The sequence below is a fragment of the Meleagris gallopavo genome, chromosome 16 (genome assembly GCF_905368555.1).
Source record: "Meleagris gallopavo chromosome 16, MGAL_WU_HG_1.1, whole genome shotgun sequence".
Lineage (NCBI taxonomy): Eukaryota > Metazoa > Chordata > Aves > Galliformes > Phasianidae > Meleagris > Meleagris gallopavo.
In genome coordinates, this window is record NC_139419.1 from 926,048 (window position 1) to 943,867 (window position 17,820).

The 17,820-nt window shown below is 39.9% G+C and overlaps 2 protein-coding genes across 2 annotated transcripts; one reads left to right on the forward strand and one right to left on the reverse strand.

The window, feature by feature from the left end:
- Positions 1–148: 148 nt before the first annotated feature.
- EIF2AK1 (eukaryotic translation initiation factor 2 alpha kinase 1) lies at positions 149–17,813 on the forward strand. The gene is made up of 15 exons (XM_085237849.1): positions 149–285; positions 638–796; positions 3,579–3,715; positions 4,405–4,436; positions 4,890–4,989; positions 5,539–5,619; positions 6,053–6,150; positions 7,595–7,648; positions 8,331–8,703; positions 9,724–9,835; positions 10,563–10,669; positions 16,174–16,294; positions 16,381–16,460; positions 16,989–17,222; positions 17,617–17,813. Exons 1-15 carry the CDS (start codon positions 189–191, stop codon positions 17,737–17,739), a joined length of 1,908 nt encoding a protein of 635 aa, XP_085093975.1. The 5' UTR covers positions 149–188; the 3' UTR covers positions 17,740–17,813.
- Positions 12,071–16,073, reverse strand: ANKRD61 (ankyrin repeat domain 61). The gene has a single exon (XM_085237855.1). It carries the CDS (start codon positions 13,223–13,225, stop codon positions 12,407–12,409), a length of 819 nt encoding a protein of 272 aa, XP_085093981.1. The 5' UTR covers positions 13,226–16,073; the 3' UTR covers positions 12,071–12,406.
- Positions 17,814–17,820: the final 7 nt, after the last annotated feature.

Here is a 17,820-nt window from a genome sequence, read left to right on the forward strand (position 1 = left end):
GGTCCGCGCGGAGCCGGGCCCTTTGCCGGCTCTGTTTGCTCCGTCCCGTTTATCCCCCCGCCCGATTAACGTTTTTCCGCTCTTTGCTCCAGGAGCGGCCGTAAAGCGCCCGCCCAGGCCCTGGGCCCGCCCCGCGCAGAGGCGGGCAGGTGCCGGCGGCGGGGCAGGCCGCGGGCACAGCGCCGGGCATGTGGCGGAGCCGGGAGGTCACCCCGAGGGCCGCGACCCGCCGCCGGCCGCCCGCCATTCAATTCCCTGAGGAGAGCCCGGAGCCGCGCTTCGACGGTACGCGGGGCGTCCTCGGGGGGAGCCGCGGGGCGGAAGGGGGGGGGCTCCTGCGTGCGGAAGGTCGGAGCGCCGCCGTGCAGCCGGGGGAGAGGCGGAGCGGGAGCGGCGGCCCCGGAGCCGATGGAGACCGGAGGCGGCCGCGGGAGCCTCGGCGGTTCGGTTCGCGTGGAGGTATTTCAAAACATTAATCGAGATTCGGTCCCCGATGAGCGCCTCGAGCTTCTCGCTCAGCAGCAGCCAGTGCGTTGCCTTTCTACGTGCTGAGCTGTGGGAGCGGTGCGGGCTTCGGCTCAGTGTGCGAACGGGAATGTAAGGAGAGCTAACTCGGTCTGTGACTTCTCTTCGTCAGAGTCGGATGTGCCGGCAGAACTGCGAGTGGCCAATGGGTCGCAGAAGTTTGTGAATTTCACTTCGACCATCCAGAACCAGCTGCTGCTGGTGTCGCTGCTGGAGCACCTGTGCCACATGTACACACACAACCCCGTGCACTCGAGGTGCTTGTTCCGAAGTTAGTAAGAGCGTTTCTTCCTTACGGCATTGCGTACCTGCGTGTTCTGCACGGCATTGCGGAGCTCTGTCAGTAAGAAGCTCCGGGCCTCATCCTGTAGGGTGGCAGGAGTAGTTCTCAAGGGAGGATGAAGACTGCAAGTCAGTTTAATTGGTACCGAGGACCTCTGTTTTCTGAAAAAAGTAAATAAATGAATACCACTGCAGTTGTCAGTACAAAGAACAGGCGGTTCTCTTTCAGTTAAGTCACGAGAGTTGTGTCACAGAAGGGAAGCGAAAGCAACGTAATTTGCTTGAGGGAGATTGTGCTCTGTGGTGATATTAAATCGGATATAAAAACACAGATAAAAGAGGGGCTTGTTAGGGATATTTATCAAGAAATAGCTGCGGCTTCTCTGCGTCTGCCAAAATTATGTCCTTTGAAGTCAAAGTAAGTGATTTTGGAAGTCCCATATTTTCCAACAGAGTCCTTTGACGTAATTGTAGAGCTTGCATTCTTAGACGTGAGGTGTTTCTCCTGAAATGTGTTCATTTTGGTGTGTGGCTTATCTTGGGTATTTTATTCATTTAAACATGTGTATAATGATTTCAGAATCCATCTTTCGTTTTTTTCCTTGCTATACATGATTGTAGAAAATAAAAATAGCCATGTTATATTGCTTCTGTTTGAAGCCATTTATGGCATCCTATAGTAACAGGCAACTATCAGTTTCTCATTCATGAAATCTGATGTAGGTGTTTGTCCCCAGGTTTTGCTGTATCTTTATATATTTAAAAAAAGAACTTGCCAAAAAAAAAAAAAAAAGCACAAATAGCTCTTCTTAGGACTGAACAAAAAGGGAACTTTCTGTAAGAAGTGTACTCACCCTGTGTGGGTAAGGTCAGCCTATGCTGATAGGCCTAATTCATGATTTAAGATCATTTGAGTAAAATATTAAGACACTGGAATTTTTAACCTATTAAACCTATGTAGGTTAAAACTGAAAGTAATCTGCAAGGGTTGTGCTGTATGAGACTTAAATGTTGGACAGAGGAGTTGGATCTTTACTATATAAAAGCAGAATTTACCTTAGAAAGGTAAGATGCTCTGTACTATGATGTGTACACGTAATTATAAAGACAAACTATTTTTAGAAGTGATTGGTCTGGAGGAAGGAGCATTGGATTTTTATCCGGTAGGAATGCCATACTTGTCTATTTCATTGTATGTTAAATACAGGGGGGAAAAAAAACACATTTCATCTCTAAGATACAGGCAAACGTATTCTGAAATCCTTTATCTCTCTGTTCTATAAAGGGCTAAGTTGCTTTCCTATAGATGTGTAGGCTGCCCTATACTGATAGATCTATCTATTATGTCAAAAATTGAAATAATTTATAAAGCATTTCTGGAATTGGGAAGGAAGAGGAAAAACTGTAGGAACGCCAACTTACAGAAGTATTTCACCATTAGCCTTATACTTACCTACTTAATGGTAAGTAATCATTAAAAATACCTGTGTTTTTTTTTTTCTTCCCAACATTATAACGGTAGAGATCAACTTATACTGGTATACATCCATTATCTGTACAGACAGTAAAATAGCAGTTATGCAAAATTTATAAATAAATAAAGTGTGGGAGTTAGTTGGGAGGCATGGGAACATGAGGAAAAGAGAAGAACTGAATTATCCCTAATCTGTCTAGGCAGAACTTAGGAGGCACAAGCACCATTAGGGAGACTTTGCTGTCCTGGAGAGACCGAGGTCTGTCTGTGTTCTGATAACTGCCGGCTCTGACAATAAGAAGACTCGAAGTATCCTGGAATTATTCTGGGGTTTTACTTAAGCCAGCATGTTCTCTCAGGGGCCTGGGTTTGATGCAGCCTCTGCCCCTTGCTGATGGTGCACTGTTCCATTCCCAGTGTGCTTCTATGGCAGATGATAGTGCTGCATTGGTAGAATTTAAGCCGGTTTCCAAGTGGCATAAGCCCAATGAGTAAAATAAATTCGTACTGCAGTAATCGTATCTGTTCTGTGATTGTGGCTACTAAAGTCATCTTGGCCTGGGTGGATTTTTCCCCCCGCTTTTCTGTTGTATGTAACTGTCCCTAACGCTCCTATAGCAAAATTCCCGATTCCTTATAGGTTCACTTCAGCGTGCTTTATGTTCACTGAGAGATAGCAGGCTGATTTAAGTGTCAGTACCAAAGAAATCTTGCAAGCAAGTTGAAGATCTTGGAACTCATAAGTATTTGCAGTACTTTTCCTGTACTGTCTTTAGGGTTGCACCCATCTCCAGTATCAGTTCTTTCTGTCACAGCACTGCTTAACCCTGCTGTGCAGTGTGCAGCATTTTGGTGTGGGTGATTTCTTTACTGCAGGTACTTAAACAAATGTGAGCTGATGTGGAAATTAGAATAGCGTGGTAGTGCCTCTTTACTATAGACGTGTCCTCATACTTTGAGTTGCTCTTTTCTCTGAGAGAATGTGGTACAAAGGTAGGGAGTGAACAGGTGAACGTTTGTGTGATTCACCTGCTGAGATAAGAAAGAACAGAAAATGCGATGAAATGCATGGCAATTAGCTGCATTATGCAAAGGGATTCCCCCAGAGCAGCTCTAGTTTGGGTTTAATTAGCTTTTATCCCTATGGGAAAAGGCATTGTGATAGAAGTGACTGAACGTTCAGGTTTTCAGATGCAGTGTCTTTCAAATAAAGTTCACTCATTTCAGAAAAGAACTGCTTACATGGTCTTACTGGCAAGCTTTATTTAGTGTGACCTTTTTCTGTTCCTTTGTGCAGTACTTCGACAGGCTTTCACGAGAACAGGTTTGCTCTCCCCTTTTGCCTTCTGTGATGAGTTTAGTACTGTAAGACTGCAGCATAATAGAGCCATTACTGAGCTAATGAAAGCAGCTAACCGACAAGTACTTAATGGGGTAAGCTTTGTTAATTTTGTTTGGCTGCATCTGCGTTAAGGGATTAACACATCATTGCATCTAAAGAATATTTTGTTTTGGGGTTCTTTTAATACTGGATTAGTTGTTTTCAGTAACTACAAATAGAATTCCAGTTCTATCTTGTCTATTTGAGATGGTGTGTTCTGGGACCTGTAGGTGCAAATCGATGTTTTTGAAACCAGAAATATTCCATTCTGTATTAAATAGTAATTAAAAAAATGTTTTTTTCTTCTTAAATGCAGCGTTCCAAATATTGCTAGAGCTTTTTTTGTCAGCAGTAGGCAGGCATGCATTCTGACTTTTAGCTGCTCTGGTTAACTGTACCCTTGTATTGGGCTTCAGGCTGAGTCAGAGCAGTTTACTTATCTGTCTGCTTGAACTATGCCAGTTAATGTTGTCTTGAGCATGTTTTGGAGCCCTCCTTTTACCCTGTTTGCCAGCAGGGATTGCTGTGAAGGGCAGGAGTCTCTCCAGCAGTGATGTCAGCTGCTCACTGGTAGGGCAGTACTTCAGTTCGCTCTCGAGAGTGACTGGCTGTCCGTATCTGTGAACTCGTTTTCTTCTAAGAACGTAGTTCTAGTTTCTGATTTGATTAAGCTGTTTGTGGTAATGGGATGGTATATCGCTCTGAGTGGCATGTTTTTATGTTGGATTTTATTGTTTCATAGGAACTTGATAATGGAGATTCTCGTGCAATTGGGTATGTACTCAAAGCATTGAAAAGATATTAAACAACTTCCTCCCTAGTTCTGTGTGAATCTAATTCATGTCCCACGCCTCATGTTTAATTTCTGAAACACAGAAAAAAGTGGAGGTTTCTTGATAGTTTCTCAAAATGGTCTGAAATCTCCTTCAGTAAACAAGTATCATTAATGTGGCCATACAGGAAAACAAGAGTTACCAGGCATACGTTAAAGAAATCATTTGAATACTTGCATGAATTTGGGATGTGGATTTGTAGCACATAGGGTGCTCTCACCCTAACTGCCTGTGTTATATTCTTACCTTTCAGTATTCAGTATGGCAGTACCAAAGTATTGTTTTTTTTTTCTTCTTTTCATAATATAAACAGTATTTCTGGATTGCCTGTACCATATATAATACCTTCATTGAAAGTTGTAATTTAGTTTAATGCAGCCTAATTTTTGAATAGGAAAAAAGAAGTTCTCTTGGAAGCACAGACTTCACGATACTTGAATGAATTTGATGAGATTGCAAGATTAGGAAAAGGAGGATATGGCCAAGTATACAAGGTATTTTCATTTATAGTTTAACAGTTTATAGCTAGTTTTTCTTTGAAGTTTAAATTTTCTGCCTAGTCTGCACATGCCAGTGTTCCAGTTGTTGCTTGAAAAGAAGGCAGCTTTAATTTGAACGTAAACTGTCCATCCTGATGTCAAATAGTACTCAACACTTGTAGTGCACAGCCAACTGCAGGTTCCCAAAGTGGGGTAGGCCATATTGAGACAGCAGTTGTGGTCCCTCAGATGTATTGAGAACATGATTTATTGGTTATCCGGGCCTATTGGCATTTTTTCTACTGATGATGAGATAGCTGTGGAGGTGTGTATTTCACGAAGTTTGGATTAGATGTTTGCAGCCCTGAAAATAAGGCAAAAGTATTGAATCTTTATCCTGGATAGCTAGGGCCTCATCCTAGTTTAACTTTCTGATAAAAGCAAGAAGTTATCCATATAGAGTGCAGAAATTAATTGATAGAAGATAGTTGTTTCTAAAAGTTTAATAACTCGCTAACTTAAATACTTTAACATCTAATTTTGTTGTATTGCAATTGTTTTCAGGTCAGAAACAAGTTAGATGGTCAGTTCTATGCTATTAAAAAAATCAATGTTAAGAAGGCTACAAGAAGAGATTGCATGAAGGTATTATTTATTTCATCTCATCTCTTTTAATTCCGTTTGCTCTAACCGATTTCGATTTAAACACTAACTGCATTACTAAATTCTCAAACCTTCAAGAAGTATTAATTAAAAATAGCATTTGCATTTATATATTTATATATATTGCATTGTTAGCCTGAATTTCCAAAGATTGACCTTATCTGTACCTAATAGAAAAAAGTAACTAAGAGATACTTAAGCCCTTTCACTGTGGTATATTAGCTTGATTTTGGTTATCTTCGTATGTAAAAATTGTGATTTGTTCTAAAGCTTCCAAACTTCCTCCATTTTCATAATAACATTATCTGTTTGGGTTTTTTTTCCTCAGGAATTCTTATTTTTGTTATATTGTGGGTTTACTAAGCACTCAGAATAAAGAACAGTCATACTGGGTTGGTTTTTTTTGTCCTCTTAGGTGCTACGAGAAGTTAAAGTGCTGGCTGGACTGCAGCATCCTAATATTGTGGGGTATCACACTGCTTGGATGGAACAGGTTCAAACAGCTTGCCCAAAAGGAAAGTACAGCATATTGAGCAATTCTTGCTTATCTGTTACTCAGTAATGAATTTGGAAGTATGAAAGTATTAGCTTTTCTTCTGGAAATATTTGGCAAGGATTTTAAAATTGGCTGAAGTTAAGTAAAATGCAGTGAAAAGTTTTAACTCAAGAAGTAGTGAGTTAACAAGGAGAAGAATGAATGCTTAGGAGTGAACCACTTCAGCTGCTGGAGAACAAGCGATGAATAGGAGGAAAAAACCCACACAAACCAGGAATATTTTGAAATGTCATGGTTGTGGCAGAGCTAGAGTAAATCTCCCACTATGCTCCTCTTTCTACTTGGAAAACAGTTTTGAAAACCTGAAAGAACCTACAAATACTTAAAAGGGAAAAAAAAACAATCAAAAGGCAAAAAACCCTGTCTGTTATTTTGCTTTCTGCAAGACTTTTAAATTTGACAAATGGGGTTCTGCAGTTACAGACAATCTGGTTTGTTGTTGGTTTTTGTTGTTTTTTTTTTTTTTTTTTGTACTGGTTATTCTCTGGAACTGTTGAGAATTTCTCCTTTTATGTCCATTTTACACATTCTTTGCCCCCTTCCCCCTTCCCCTTTTTTCCCCCCCAGTTTCTCTGTTCTCAGCTCTTCCCACACTTTGTCCTTTGGTCCTTTTCAAACCCTAATCTGTTGGTGACTTTTCTTTCTCATTCTCTTCCGGAATGCAGCTGAATCTTTTGATCCTCACTTAGTGGGAGGTTTGCTTATCCTCTGTCTGACCTTATTGCTTTTCATGTCAGTGAATTGATTTCCAGCCTGCTATAAGCACAAAAGAAAATACGTAGTTGATAGTATAGTAAAACGGACAAGTCTTTTTAAGTCTGTGGTATTGAGAATCTTGAAGGATACAACTTCTAAGTGTGAGGAATACTTTACAGGCATTTAATGTTGAAAGTGTAACCAGCGGGTACTGTGGTACTTAATGGTTTTCTGTGGCTTAGAAGATGGTTATTTTGTATTTGCTTCTGGAATGTGTGCTAAAATAAATGTGTTTTTCATGTGAGTACACAAATTTTATTGAAAATTATTTCAGATATTTTCAAAACAGTAGCAAAGTGATGGAAAAGGGGGTGCCTCGTGGAGTTGTTTCTTTAGCTGTGTGTTATCTTATACTTAAGGCCTGATTTTGAACTGGCTGAGTTCTTAAAGATCAAAGCTGGGTGAACGTGTAGAGGAACCAAATATAACACTTCCAGAGATCTCTTGTAACGTTTAATTTCATTTAAAGAAAAAGGAAGAACAGATTACTCAGGGCTGTTTCTTAGCTGAGAAATGGCTTTTGTATTAGCAAAGAGAAAGATATTTACAGATAATTCAGAAAGATGCTGTAGCTTAAACATTAATTTGTAGTACATATGTGCACGTTTTGTTTCCTGACGTTCCATACGTATTTTTTTATCCTATAGATAAGACAATATTGAAGTTGCAGTCATTACCCTTGGAACAGGAGAGTGACAAGTAAGTATTATACACCTCAATGATAACATTTCTTTAATTCAGATGCTTTTGTTTTTCTTTAAATAGCATTAAGAGTACAGAATTCAGCATGTGTTGCTTTTTACTTCCTAATTATGACAAAGAAAAAGCATTAGTTATTAGTTGTTTCTGTTCCTCTGAGCTGAGGAATGTTGCTGGATACCCCTGCCTGCCTTGGATCTCACAATTTCAGAGTTCCTGAGTGTAGTATGGGGGTTCAAATTTACTTCGAAAGCTTCATGGTATTTGCCAACACTGATTAATACTGCAGAGTCTTTTTAGGGCAATGGGGCCTTCTGTTTCTCAGAAGTGTTGATCAGCCTTTTTGGTAAGGAGGTGGAGTCAGTGAAAAATATTACAGTGTAACTTCTTAACTGAAAAGGAACGAATCATCACAGTTCTACCCAGCGAATGCTGTGACCTGTGTCTGTTTATCTGTGAGCTATCTGGGTCAGCTGTCAGAAATCCACACTGAGGGAGAGCATAGAAAGGCTGGAGCCAGCACTTGGCAGTTCATGATCCTAAAGTTTTATGTGGGGAAGTAGCTGAACTCTTAACTCTAGAATACAGTTTGCAATAAAAAATGAAGTGTTCAGAATGGTGTATTGCAAGTACATGGCATAAAACTCTTTGTATTTAGATTTCCTCTCTTTATTCTTTTCAGTGATCACTGTCACACTCAGAGTGTGGAAAGTGGTAGTTCAATTATTTTTGCTGACCTTACTTCACAAGAAGAAAAGTCTGGTGACGGTACATATCTTAGAAATCAGGACAGTGAACTGGTGCAGAATATGGATGTAAGGAGTGATTTCACTAACAGCAGTAGTAAGGAAATACGTATGAAACCAAACAGATGTGAATCACCTGTAGAACTACAAGAAGACTCTGTCAGTAGTGTTGACTGTAGATCAACTGATTTTAAAAATGATTCATCATATGGCCATCCCTGTAGTCTGGATCTAGATGCTAGTGCTGGAAGTAAGTCCTGCACTGAAGAATACTCTGGGAATGATGTAGCTCTCTGTGGAGGGTTTGAGGTAAGTGCAGTTCTCTTTGAGTACATCTAGCTGCTGTCTGATTTCATGAAGGCTGCAAAGGAAAATTTGGATGTTGCAGAAATTGTTGATAATGATAAACTTTAAAGGACTCTTATTAGAACCGAAAGTATTGACTCTTATTACTTTGAGTAATTACAAGGAAAATGAGCAGAAGAGCAATGTGTACGTGGCAAAACTCAGATACAGGAAAGTCTCTGTGTTAGTCATTTGGGGTCCTTTTGATGTTCCTACATGAGTAAAAAGTACTACTCCTGTGATTCTGAGGGGGGGAAAAAAAAACAACAACAACAAACTTGAACATTTTCAATATTCAGCAACAGCAGCTAATGTAGATATTGGTGAAGGTGCCTGGGTATGTGATGTGGATCCTGTCCAGCGTAAGATTACATGTGAGAGGGAAGGAATGACCACTCTGCTTATGCTTCTTAAACTTTGTTGGCATTTGTACCCCTGCAATATTTTGTACAATGCAGACAGTTCAGGAACGTTTCAAGCGTTTGCTATCAGTTGGAGTTCCCTTGTGAAAGAAATCTCACATTTTAGAGGGGTCTGTCTGAGTTGTCCAGATTTTCACATGAACGCATGCATTGTCTGAGAATGACTTTACATGTTTGTGTAAATAAATAAAAGTTCCATATCAACAGGTTGAATTCTTTTGTTGTTTTATAACTGTTTTACATCTGCTTACACTATTAAATCAGAATGAACCTCCATCAGTAAGTCTAACTGCTTTTATAGTCTCATTTGAATCTTTAAATATATATATATAAATCTAGCAGGCTATTCTGTTAGCAATTGTTATAAGACCAAAGCTAAAATTTGAGGAAGAACAGCAGGAACAAAAACAAAGCCCAAACTAGATAGCAGCAGTACTGTATTTGTTGTCATTTTGGTAACTGAATTTTGGCTTAAGATAAATTTAGTTTCTATTGCCTTTAAAGAAAATAAGTAAGGTGATACTGTTCATATTACATCAGCAGTACCATGTTTTTCTGTTAGGTGGAGTATCGTTTGATGCTTTATATACAGATGCAACTGTGTGAACTGTCCCTGTGGGACTGGATTGCTGCCCGTAACAGAAGATGCAATGAGAGAACAGAGGATGCTGCTGGTAAGATTCATAGCTGTTTTTAAAATTTCCATGCTATAAAGCAAATACTGACATTTTCCCAATTAAAAGTCCATTTGCAGGATGTTTTGTTTTAATTCAGCAGCTTATAGTATGGATCTTCTTAATAAGATTCTTTATTCCTTTCATCCAATAGCTGCTAGTATTGAACCTTCATATGATAGGTGTTGTTAAAAGAGATTCAAGTTCATGAATTTCAGATAGCTCTGAAAAAGAATGAATGTATGCCAGAGCCATACTTGTTACTGACACAGCTGTGTGTGGGTGATGCTTGTTTGGAGTAGAGTTTTTAAATAAGAGAATCTGCTCTTTCTCAGAAAGTTGTTTAAGCAGTAGATTTTTTTTTTATTATTCAAAGCAGATTGGCAGAATTCAAGTCAGAGACCAATGGAAGATAGTGAGTGCACATACTTCAGAGTTTGTGATTGTTAAATTCATAATTGTACAACTGTGTGGTGGGACTTGGGGAAATCTGCATGCAGATGCAGTGATGTTCCATAAACTGACCTGCATTCTGAGCTTAGTGACTTTCTAGTGTTTTAAAATACCTTCTTAGGAGAACTGTGGGGAAATTCCATCTTTTAAACTGTGCTCGTTCCATTAAAATTTTTTTCCACGTCATAAATAAACTGGTATCAATGAGACATAGTAACATAAACTTAACTCATCAAAATTTACCCAAATAATGTATATTTTAAATTGCTTTAAGGTCCATACCATCTTGTGGATGTCAGCTGGACAATGAAAATTTTTGAGGAGTTATTAGAGGGAGTGTGTTATATCCACAGCATGGGAGTGATGCATCGAGACATTAAAGTAAGTTTGTTAAGCTATCGCTTCAGGCTGAAGAAAACAAGGGTAGCTTATGTGATGGGAGGAAAAAAACAGCTTCACAACTTCTGAGGGGATCTGGGCTCTTAAATTTGGCTCTGCTGTAAATGAAAAATGAATCCTCTCTGCTGTACCTGTACCACACTTTCTTTACTACAGGTATATTTCTAGATTACTTTGACTTTAAAAGTAAGTTCTAAATATGAAAATATTTAGAACTTTGGAAAATATTTATCTTTTGAATAATAGTTTGCTGACGACACCAAGCTGAGTTGACATGGTAGAAGGAAGGGATGCCATTCAGAGGGACCTCGAGAGGCTGGAAAGGTGGGCCCGGGTGAACCCGATGAGATTCAACACGGCAAAGTGCAGAGCTTTGCACTTGGGCTGGAGGAATGCCAGGCATCCATACAGACTGGAAGGAGCGGTCCTTGAGAGCAGCCCAGTGGAGAGGGACCTGGGGTCTTGGTAGATGAATAACTGCATATTAGCCAGCAGTGTGTCCTTGTGACTTGGAAGGCAAATGGGATCCTGGGCTCCATCGGAAGAGGGGTGGCCAGCAGGGACAGGGAGGTGATTGTCCCCCTCTACTCTGCTTTTGTGAGGCCCCATCTGGAGTACTGTGTTCAGGTCTGGAGCCCCCAGTACAAGAATGACAGGGAGCTGTTGAAGAGGGCCCAGAGGAGAGCCACAGAGATGATCAGGGGGCTGCAGCACCTCCCCTACAAAGACAGGCTGAGGGAGCTGGGCTTGTTCAGCCTGGAGAAAAGAAGGCTGAGGGGTGACCTCATTGCAGCCTTCAGTACCTAAAGGGAGCCTACAGACAGGAGGGGAGTCACTCTTAGAAAGGGTTGATAATAGCAAGACAAGGGGAAATGGTTTGAAGTTGAGGGAGGGCAGATTGAGGTTGGATGTCAGGGGGAAGTTCTTCACAGAGAGAGTGGTGAGGTGCTGGAACAGCTGCCCAGAGAGGCTGTGGATGCCCCGTCCCTGGAGGTGTTCAAGGCCAGGTTGGATGGGGCCCTGAGCAGCCTGGTCTGGTATGAAATGGGGAAGTTGGTGGCCCTGCGTGTGGCAGGGGGTTGGAGATTCATGGTCCTTGAGGTCCCTTCCAATCCTGGCCATTCTGTGATTCTGTTATATGTTCAAATTATAGTTATTTTCTTTTTTCATTATGTTTTCCCTCATTTGCAAATTAACTCCTGTCTTTCAAAATAGTTCCTATCTAATGTAAGGGACTGAGACTGTAGGTGACTTCAGTGAAGGAATGAAAAGTTTATTTTAATTCCTATTAAATGTAATGAAGATCAGACTTAGAAGAATACACTTTGAATGGATTGCAATAGATGTTTTTGTATGTTCCTTTGTAGTGTCTTTTGTGTGTGGTTTTTCTTTTTTTTTTTTTTTTTTTTTTTTGGAACTTTAATCACAAGAGCAGTTTTAACTTACAGGCTCACTTAAATGTGAATTTTAGGTTGACTACACCTTGCTTTTTTTCCCCCTCCCTCCTACTTAACCTCGCATAATCCACTAGCAGTGAAGTGAGTGTGTATTCTGCTCTGCTTCCTTCAGAAGCTTTCTGCACCTGAGATGGCAGCTCTTTGAGGAGGTCAGTGTAAATATTACCTTGGTAATTAAAACTCTGCAAATGAAAATTTGGAGCTACTTCAGAACACACATTAATCTTCATTCTGGATCAATTTTAATTTCTCTATAGGCTGTTCAGGGTTTACAGTATTTCAGTTTGCTTTCCTGTTCAGTGTCATCACAGGCGTATTCTCCTACATTCTGATAGCTGTATAATGAATTCCATACAGCTGCTGGAAGCCTGGTTTTGAGCCAGTACTTGTTGTTTTCTCCATATATTCTTCTAACAGTGATCTTACAGATATCCTCCAGGGACAGTAATTTCTGCGATAACGTTAGAAGGAAGTCCTTCAGCATTTGGAATTCTGAGAAGAGAAGGCCAGAGGGTAGATTTCCTTGACCATCTCTTAACTTCAGTGGATATGAGAATCCCAGCAGCTTGTTCAGCAGTGCTCTGTCTTTCAAATGTGATCTCTTTTGAAGAAAAAGAAAGACTGGAGATTGCCCATCTCTTGTTAGACTGTTCATGTCTGCTTTATACTCTAACAGGAGATCAACTATTTCCCTTCTACCCCCTGAGCAGGCCTCGTGCACAGGTGTTCGTCCTTCATGATCCTGAATATTTACACTGGCTCCGTTACTTAAGAGTAAAGAGATGCAATCTATGTTGACACCTAAAATTCTGCTTGCTTTGGATGATGCTGCGCACACTGCGATGTGGAGGGCAGTTCTGCCACAAGTCATGATAGTAGAATTGGTGTTTGCTCCAGATGCAATTAAAGTTGCTATTGCCTCTGTGTTCAGTGACCCTGCAGCTATGTGAAGAGGCATCCAGCCAGATTTGGCTGTATCCTTTATGTTGAGACAGTATTCAAAAAGAAGGGATGGAGGTGGAAAGCCATCATCAGACTGTTGACTTGAGTGTACGAGGTGGTCACAGTTGCAGTGACTCATTTCAGGATTTATCTGGTGTTTTACGTTGTGCAAGATAGAGACACTCTTCTGTGTTACTCTGTGAAGCCGGCTGATTTCTCTGAAATTTGCCTCAAGTGGACATCCCAGCTCTGTAGGCACTGGGCAAAGTTAGTAAGAGATGAAGTGCTGTGTAGCCTCTTGTTATTTCTGTAATATAAAACGTAGCTTCAAGTTAGTTTATTTTTATTGAGAAAAGTAATACTTCTGGACTGGTGGAGTGTAACGTAGTAACAGGTCACAAAACAGAGCAGGCTCTATGGACGGCAATGACCTAAGAGCAGCTGGATTGTTAACTTATTTTTGTTAATCACAGCTCCCATGTGCTCAGCAGGAATGCAACAAATGGTGTTACACTTTGATTTCCTCCTGTGTTTCCCAGTTTTATAGCATGGAAATGTGTCAGTGTAGTTTGGTTTCAGGTCAGTGAAAGTCACAGAAGAATCATGAGCAGGCAGAAGTTCCCTTGGATCTATGATACAATCTAGCAGTGCTTCTGGATGTGTGGATTACAGTTTGTTATGAGTCAGTTTTGTTATCAGGTTTGTTGCAAACCAGCAATATTAAGCAGCTTCTAGGACAAATTTGTCACCCGTGGCTCCATGACCTTGTGACTGATTCTTGTCTCTTTTTCTCTATTCAGCTTAGGAAATATTTTAAAAATTACTATGATAAGTTTTTAGTTTCAGCAGTATAGTCAACAATAATGAGTCTGAGTCAACAGATACTGCTTCTGTTTTTGGTTGCTGTTTATACAAAGTACAGAGTGAGTAATATTTCCTACTCGCTCTTTCAATTCTATGCTTGATTTAATAGATCTGTCTTAAACTTAACAGCTTGTCTTATGTTTTATATTTAGTGATTCCTTGAATCAAAGATGCTCCAAATTTTCAACATTCTTGTCAACTGTCTGCACATTATTCCACTTCTCTTATGTGTTATTCCAACCAGGGATGTTCTGTGTTTCTATAATTGTATTTGAGATGAGAGGCAGTATTGGAGGTGACAGTTCACTAATTTGTACAGGACCGCGTAATGTTTTCTTCTTCATCTCCCCTACCCTCTCCAAAGGGAAAAAAAGAAGTTGGTAATGTACATTTTGCTTCCTGAGGCAGTAATGAGCATCAAAGTGCCATTTTTAGGGCTGTTGCCATTCTTGAACAGTAAATCAGCTCAGAGATAGTTGTTGTGCATATAAAATTGATTTTCCTTTTATTTGCACTGAATTCCTTTTGTCTGTTAAGGCTTTTATGATCCTTATATGGTTTTATGATTCTTAGCATTCTGACCTCATCTTTATTTCTCTGCCAGCAAACTTCATCTCACTGTTCACCCTTCTCCTACGTCATTTACAAATACTTTGTTCAGTGAGTTCCTGGCACGGATAAATAAAACAATTGCTGGTTGATATCCTCCACTGTGAAAGCTTCACTGTGACCATTTATCCTGATCCTTTCTTTCACATCTTCAAACAGGTTACTTTCTGTAGAAACCTTACCTCGCTGCAGCTCAGATCAGTGAAGGTCTTGACAGATACCTTTCTGAAATTCATGTCAATCTGATCTTTCAGAGAAACATGAGACATGGAAGGCTTGTGCTGCGAGTCCCCATGGGCTTCTCCCCAGAGTAACACTTATTTATGCTTGCAGTTCCAGTGGCTTCTTTATAATTTTACTACGTCTTAGGAGTCTGATCTCATTAGGAACTACAATCATTTAATGTTTCTTTATTTTTTTTCATAAGTAAATAAATATAAATAATACATGGAATGGTTACCTGGAGGGAGAACAAGTCTGTGAGCTGGGGGTCCTTCCAAGCACTCGCTATTTTGCTAACAGATGGCAAAGCTTTAACTCCTGCCATTTTCCATTATTACTTCATGTAGCTCTTCACAGCACAAACTGTATGTCCTCTGCCCTCACAAGAACACAGGGCAAGCACAGGCAGTGGCAGGACTGCTGGCTGTCTTGCTAACACAGCTACTGAACAGACAAGGAAGTTACAGTTTTTGTAATGGCAATCTGTAATCAGAACTGAAAGGTTTGAACTCTTCCCTTTGAGCAGTGCCTTTCTTTGTGATGTTTTGGGCTGCCTGGTTCTAGAACAGCTGTGAAGTAACAGTGCTATTCAGTGCTGCGTTCTAAAAGTATTGCAAAAGCAGCAAAAGTTTTAAAAACTGAGGAAAGGCTTCTGTTCTGTTTGCTTTGTTGCTAGTGCTGATCATTTAGTAGAAAAAAAGTCTGTATGAAGCAACATTGTTTGCAGTTCTCGTTGCACTGCACCTAAGTTCAGAAACTGCTGCAGAGTAAGTAAAGAACAGTAATTGGATGTTGTTTTCTTTTACGTGGCAAGTATTTCTTTGCACTAGACACGTGCAAAGTGTCTCAGCCCTGCTTGTTCAGCTGAAATAAATGGATAACTCGCTCAGTGTTACTGCAGGCAGTGCTCAACTCAGCAGCCTCTCAGCAACTGCTTCCATTCCAGCTTTCCAAGAAAAATACAGCACTTTGCAGCTGTGCTTGTCATTTAGAAGACTCTTGTTTTAAGTGAGGTCTTGCCCGGTGATCTCAGTACTGATTTCTGCTACTCAGTTGGTCTCATTTGCTGTGCACTCTTGCCTGTTAACATTACTGTTCTGAAAAACTGCCATTTCCTGCTGAGGAAAAAAAAGTACGTTATCTTTTAGCTAAACTTTTTTTTCTCCTGTTTTTCTTTTCTGGATCCTTCGTACAGTCTTTCTGCCCAAATGACATTGGTAGTGAATAACTTGATACACTCTATTTTCTTCTATCTCACTAATGAAAGAATCATTGTCCTACACACCTGAATGACTGGATGCAGTAGGTTTTGAAACAGCTGAATGCAACTTCATCAACTCATAATCCTTAATATAGATATCTTCTAATACTTTACACTGTCTTATTTTGTAGCCCAGAAATATCTTTTTGCATGGATCAGATCATCAAGTTAAAATAGGAGATTTTGGATTAGCCTGCAAAGACCTCCTTTGGGATGATGTAGACCAGTGGTTTCACACAGGAAGGATAAATGGTAAGAGCAGAAATCTTTGTAGGTTCCAGTGTTTTAAGTTTCTATCATATTTAAAACATTAATAAGTCTAAACTCATGTTTTAAAGGACTGACACATACCTCAGGTGTGGGGACTTGCCTATATGCTTCACCAGAACAGCTGCAGGGGTCTGACTACGATTTCAAGGTAGGTTTTGTTTTCTACCCCCCTCTATGAACGCATTTAAATGCTATTATCTGATTAAGTACTGATATTCAGATTCTCCAGGGTAACACTTTATGTCTACCTGCATAACCTGAAATGTAATTTTTCAGAAACTGTATGCTTAATTTTAATAGCACCATTCATCTGAAAAGGAAGTCTGACAGTAAAATGATTTTTATTTCGGTAAGGCATGCTTAGGACAGATTATAGGAATAAAGCATAAGCTTCTCAGTGGTACCATAGTTGGTTAATCTTCCTCCTATTGTTACTCCTGTTTTTTGCTGAAACATAGACTTCAGCTTTGCCTGCTAAATACAGAAATTGTGTTTCTGAGATCATCTTGAAGAATCTGTATAGATTTGAATTTGAGTCGCTTCAGTAGTGCAACAAAACTTTTCTTACCATCATGAAACTTCGTCATAAGCCTCACTGTAATATTTGTGAGATGAAATCTGATTGGTCCTTTGAAGTAGAAATTATCCTAGAACTTTTTCTTCACCCCTCTTTCAGTCAGACATGTATAGCTTGGGTGTTATCCTGCTAGAACTCTTCCAGCCATTTGGAACGGAAATGGAAAGAGCAGAAGTTATAACAAACTTAAGGAATGGCCACATTCCTCATAACTTCTACAAGAAATGGCCTGTTCAAGCCAAGTATGTAAAACTTCTCACCAGTCAGGTATCCACAGAAAGACCAACTGCTGCTCAACTTCGTGAAAGTGAGCTGTTTCATACTACGGAACATGTAAGTACTGCCAAGAACAACAGCCTTCACAGGATAAAAAAAACAAAAGCTAAATTGCATTGAAACAATCTCCTTATTTTCCTGTCTGTATTGTGCCTATTTTTAAAACTTAAAGAGAATTGCATATTTGAGATTTTTATTCCCTGTTACAATATTTAGGCCACTGTTTCCAGGCTCTTTTAAAGGAGAAAAATAGCCAATAAGTGCAGGTAATTTAAGACTGGACACTTGATATACAGACAGATTGAGTTTTTTTGTCAGCTCTGCAGTCTTTGTTATAGTTATCCCTTTCCTTGCCACCTGTAAGATCTGTGGTGCTGCAGAATCTTACTTGTAGTTGACTACAGACTTGCAAATACTGCCTGTAAATAAATCAGCTGTCTCACATCTCCAGGTTATTTCTAATCTACAGCAGAAGGTGAGAGAGCAAGAAGAAGAAATAGAAAAACTGAAAGAGAAACTAAGACTGCTTTCCACTGGACAAGATGAACATATGAAACAAGGTTCTCCAGTTTAAGTACGGGAAGAACACAACTACTGTATATTAAGTTATAGAAAAACTTTTTTTTTACATAAAAATAGTTTGGTGCATTTTGAT

Excerpts from the sequence above, each read along its gene's own strand:
- EIF2AK1 (XM_085237849.1), top strand. The coding sequence starts at position 189 with ATGTGGCGGAGCCGGGAGGTCACCCCGAGGGCCGCGACCCGCCGCCGG. Across the intron at positions 5,620-6,052 it reads CAAGAAGAGATTGCATGAAG|GTGCTACGAGAAGTTAAAGT; the intron begins GTATTATTTATT and ends TTGTCCTCTTAG. Across the intron at positions 9,836-10,562 it reads GAGAACAGAGGATGCTGCTG|GTCCATACCATCTTGTGGAT; the intron begins GTAAGATTCATA and ends AATTGCTTTAAG.
- ANKRD61 (XM_085237855.1), bottom strand. The coding sequence starts at position 13,225 with ATGAGTCACTGCAACTGTGACCACCTCGTACACTCAAGTCAACAGTCT.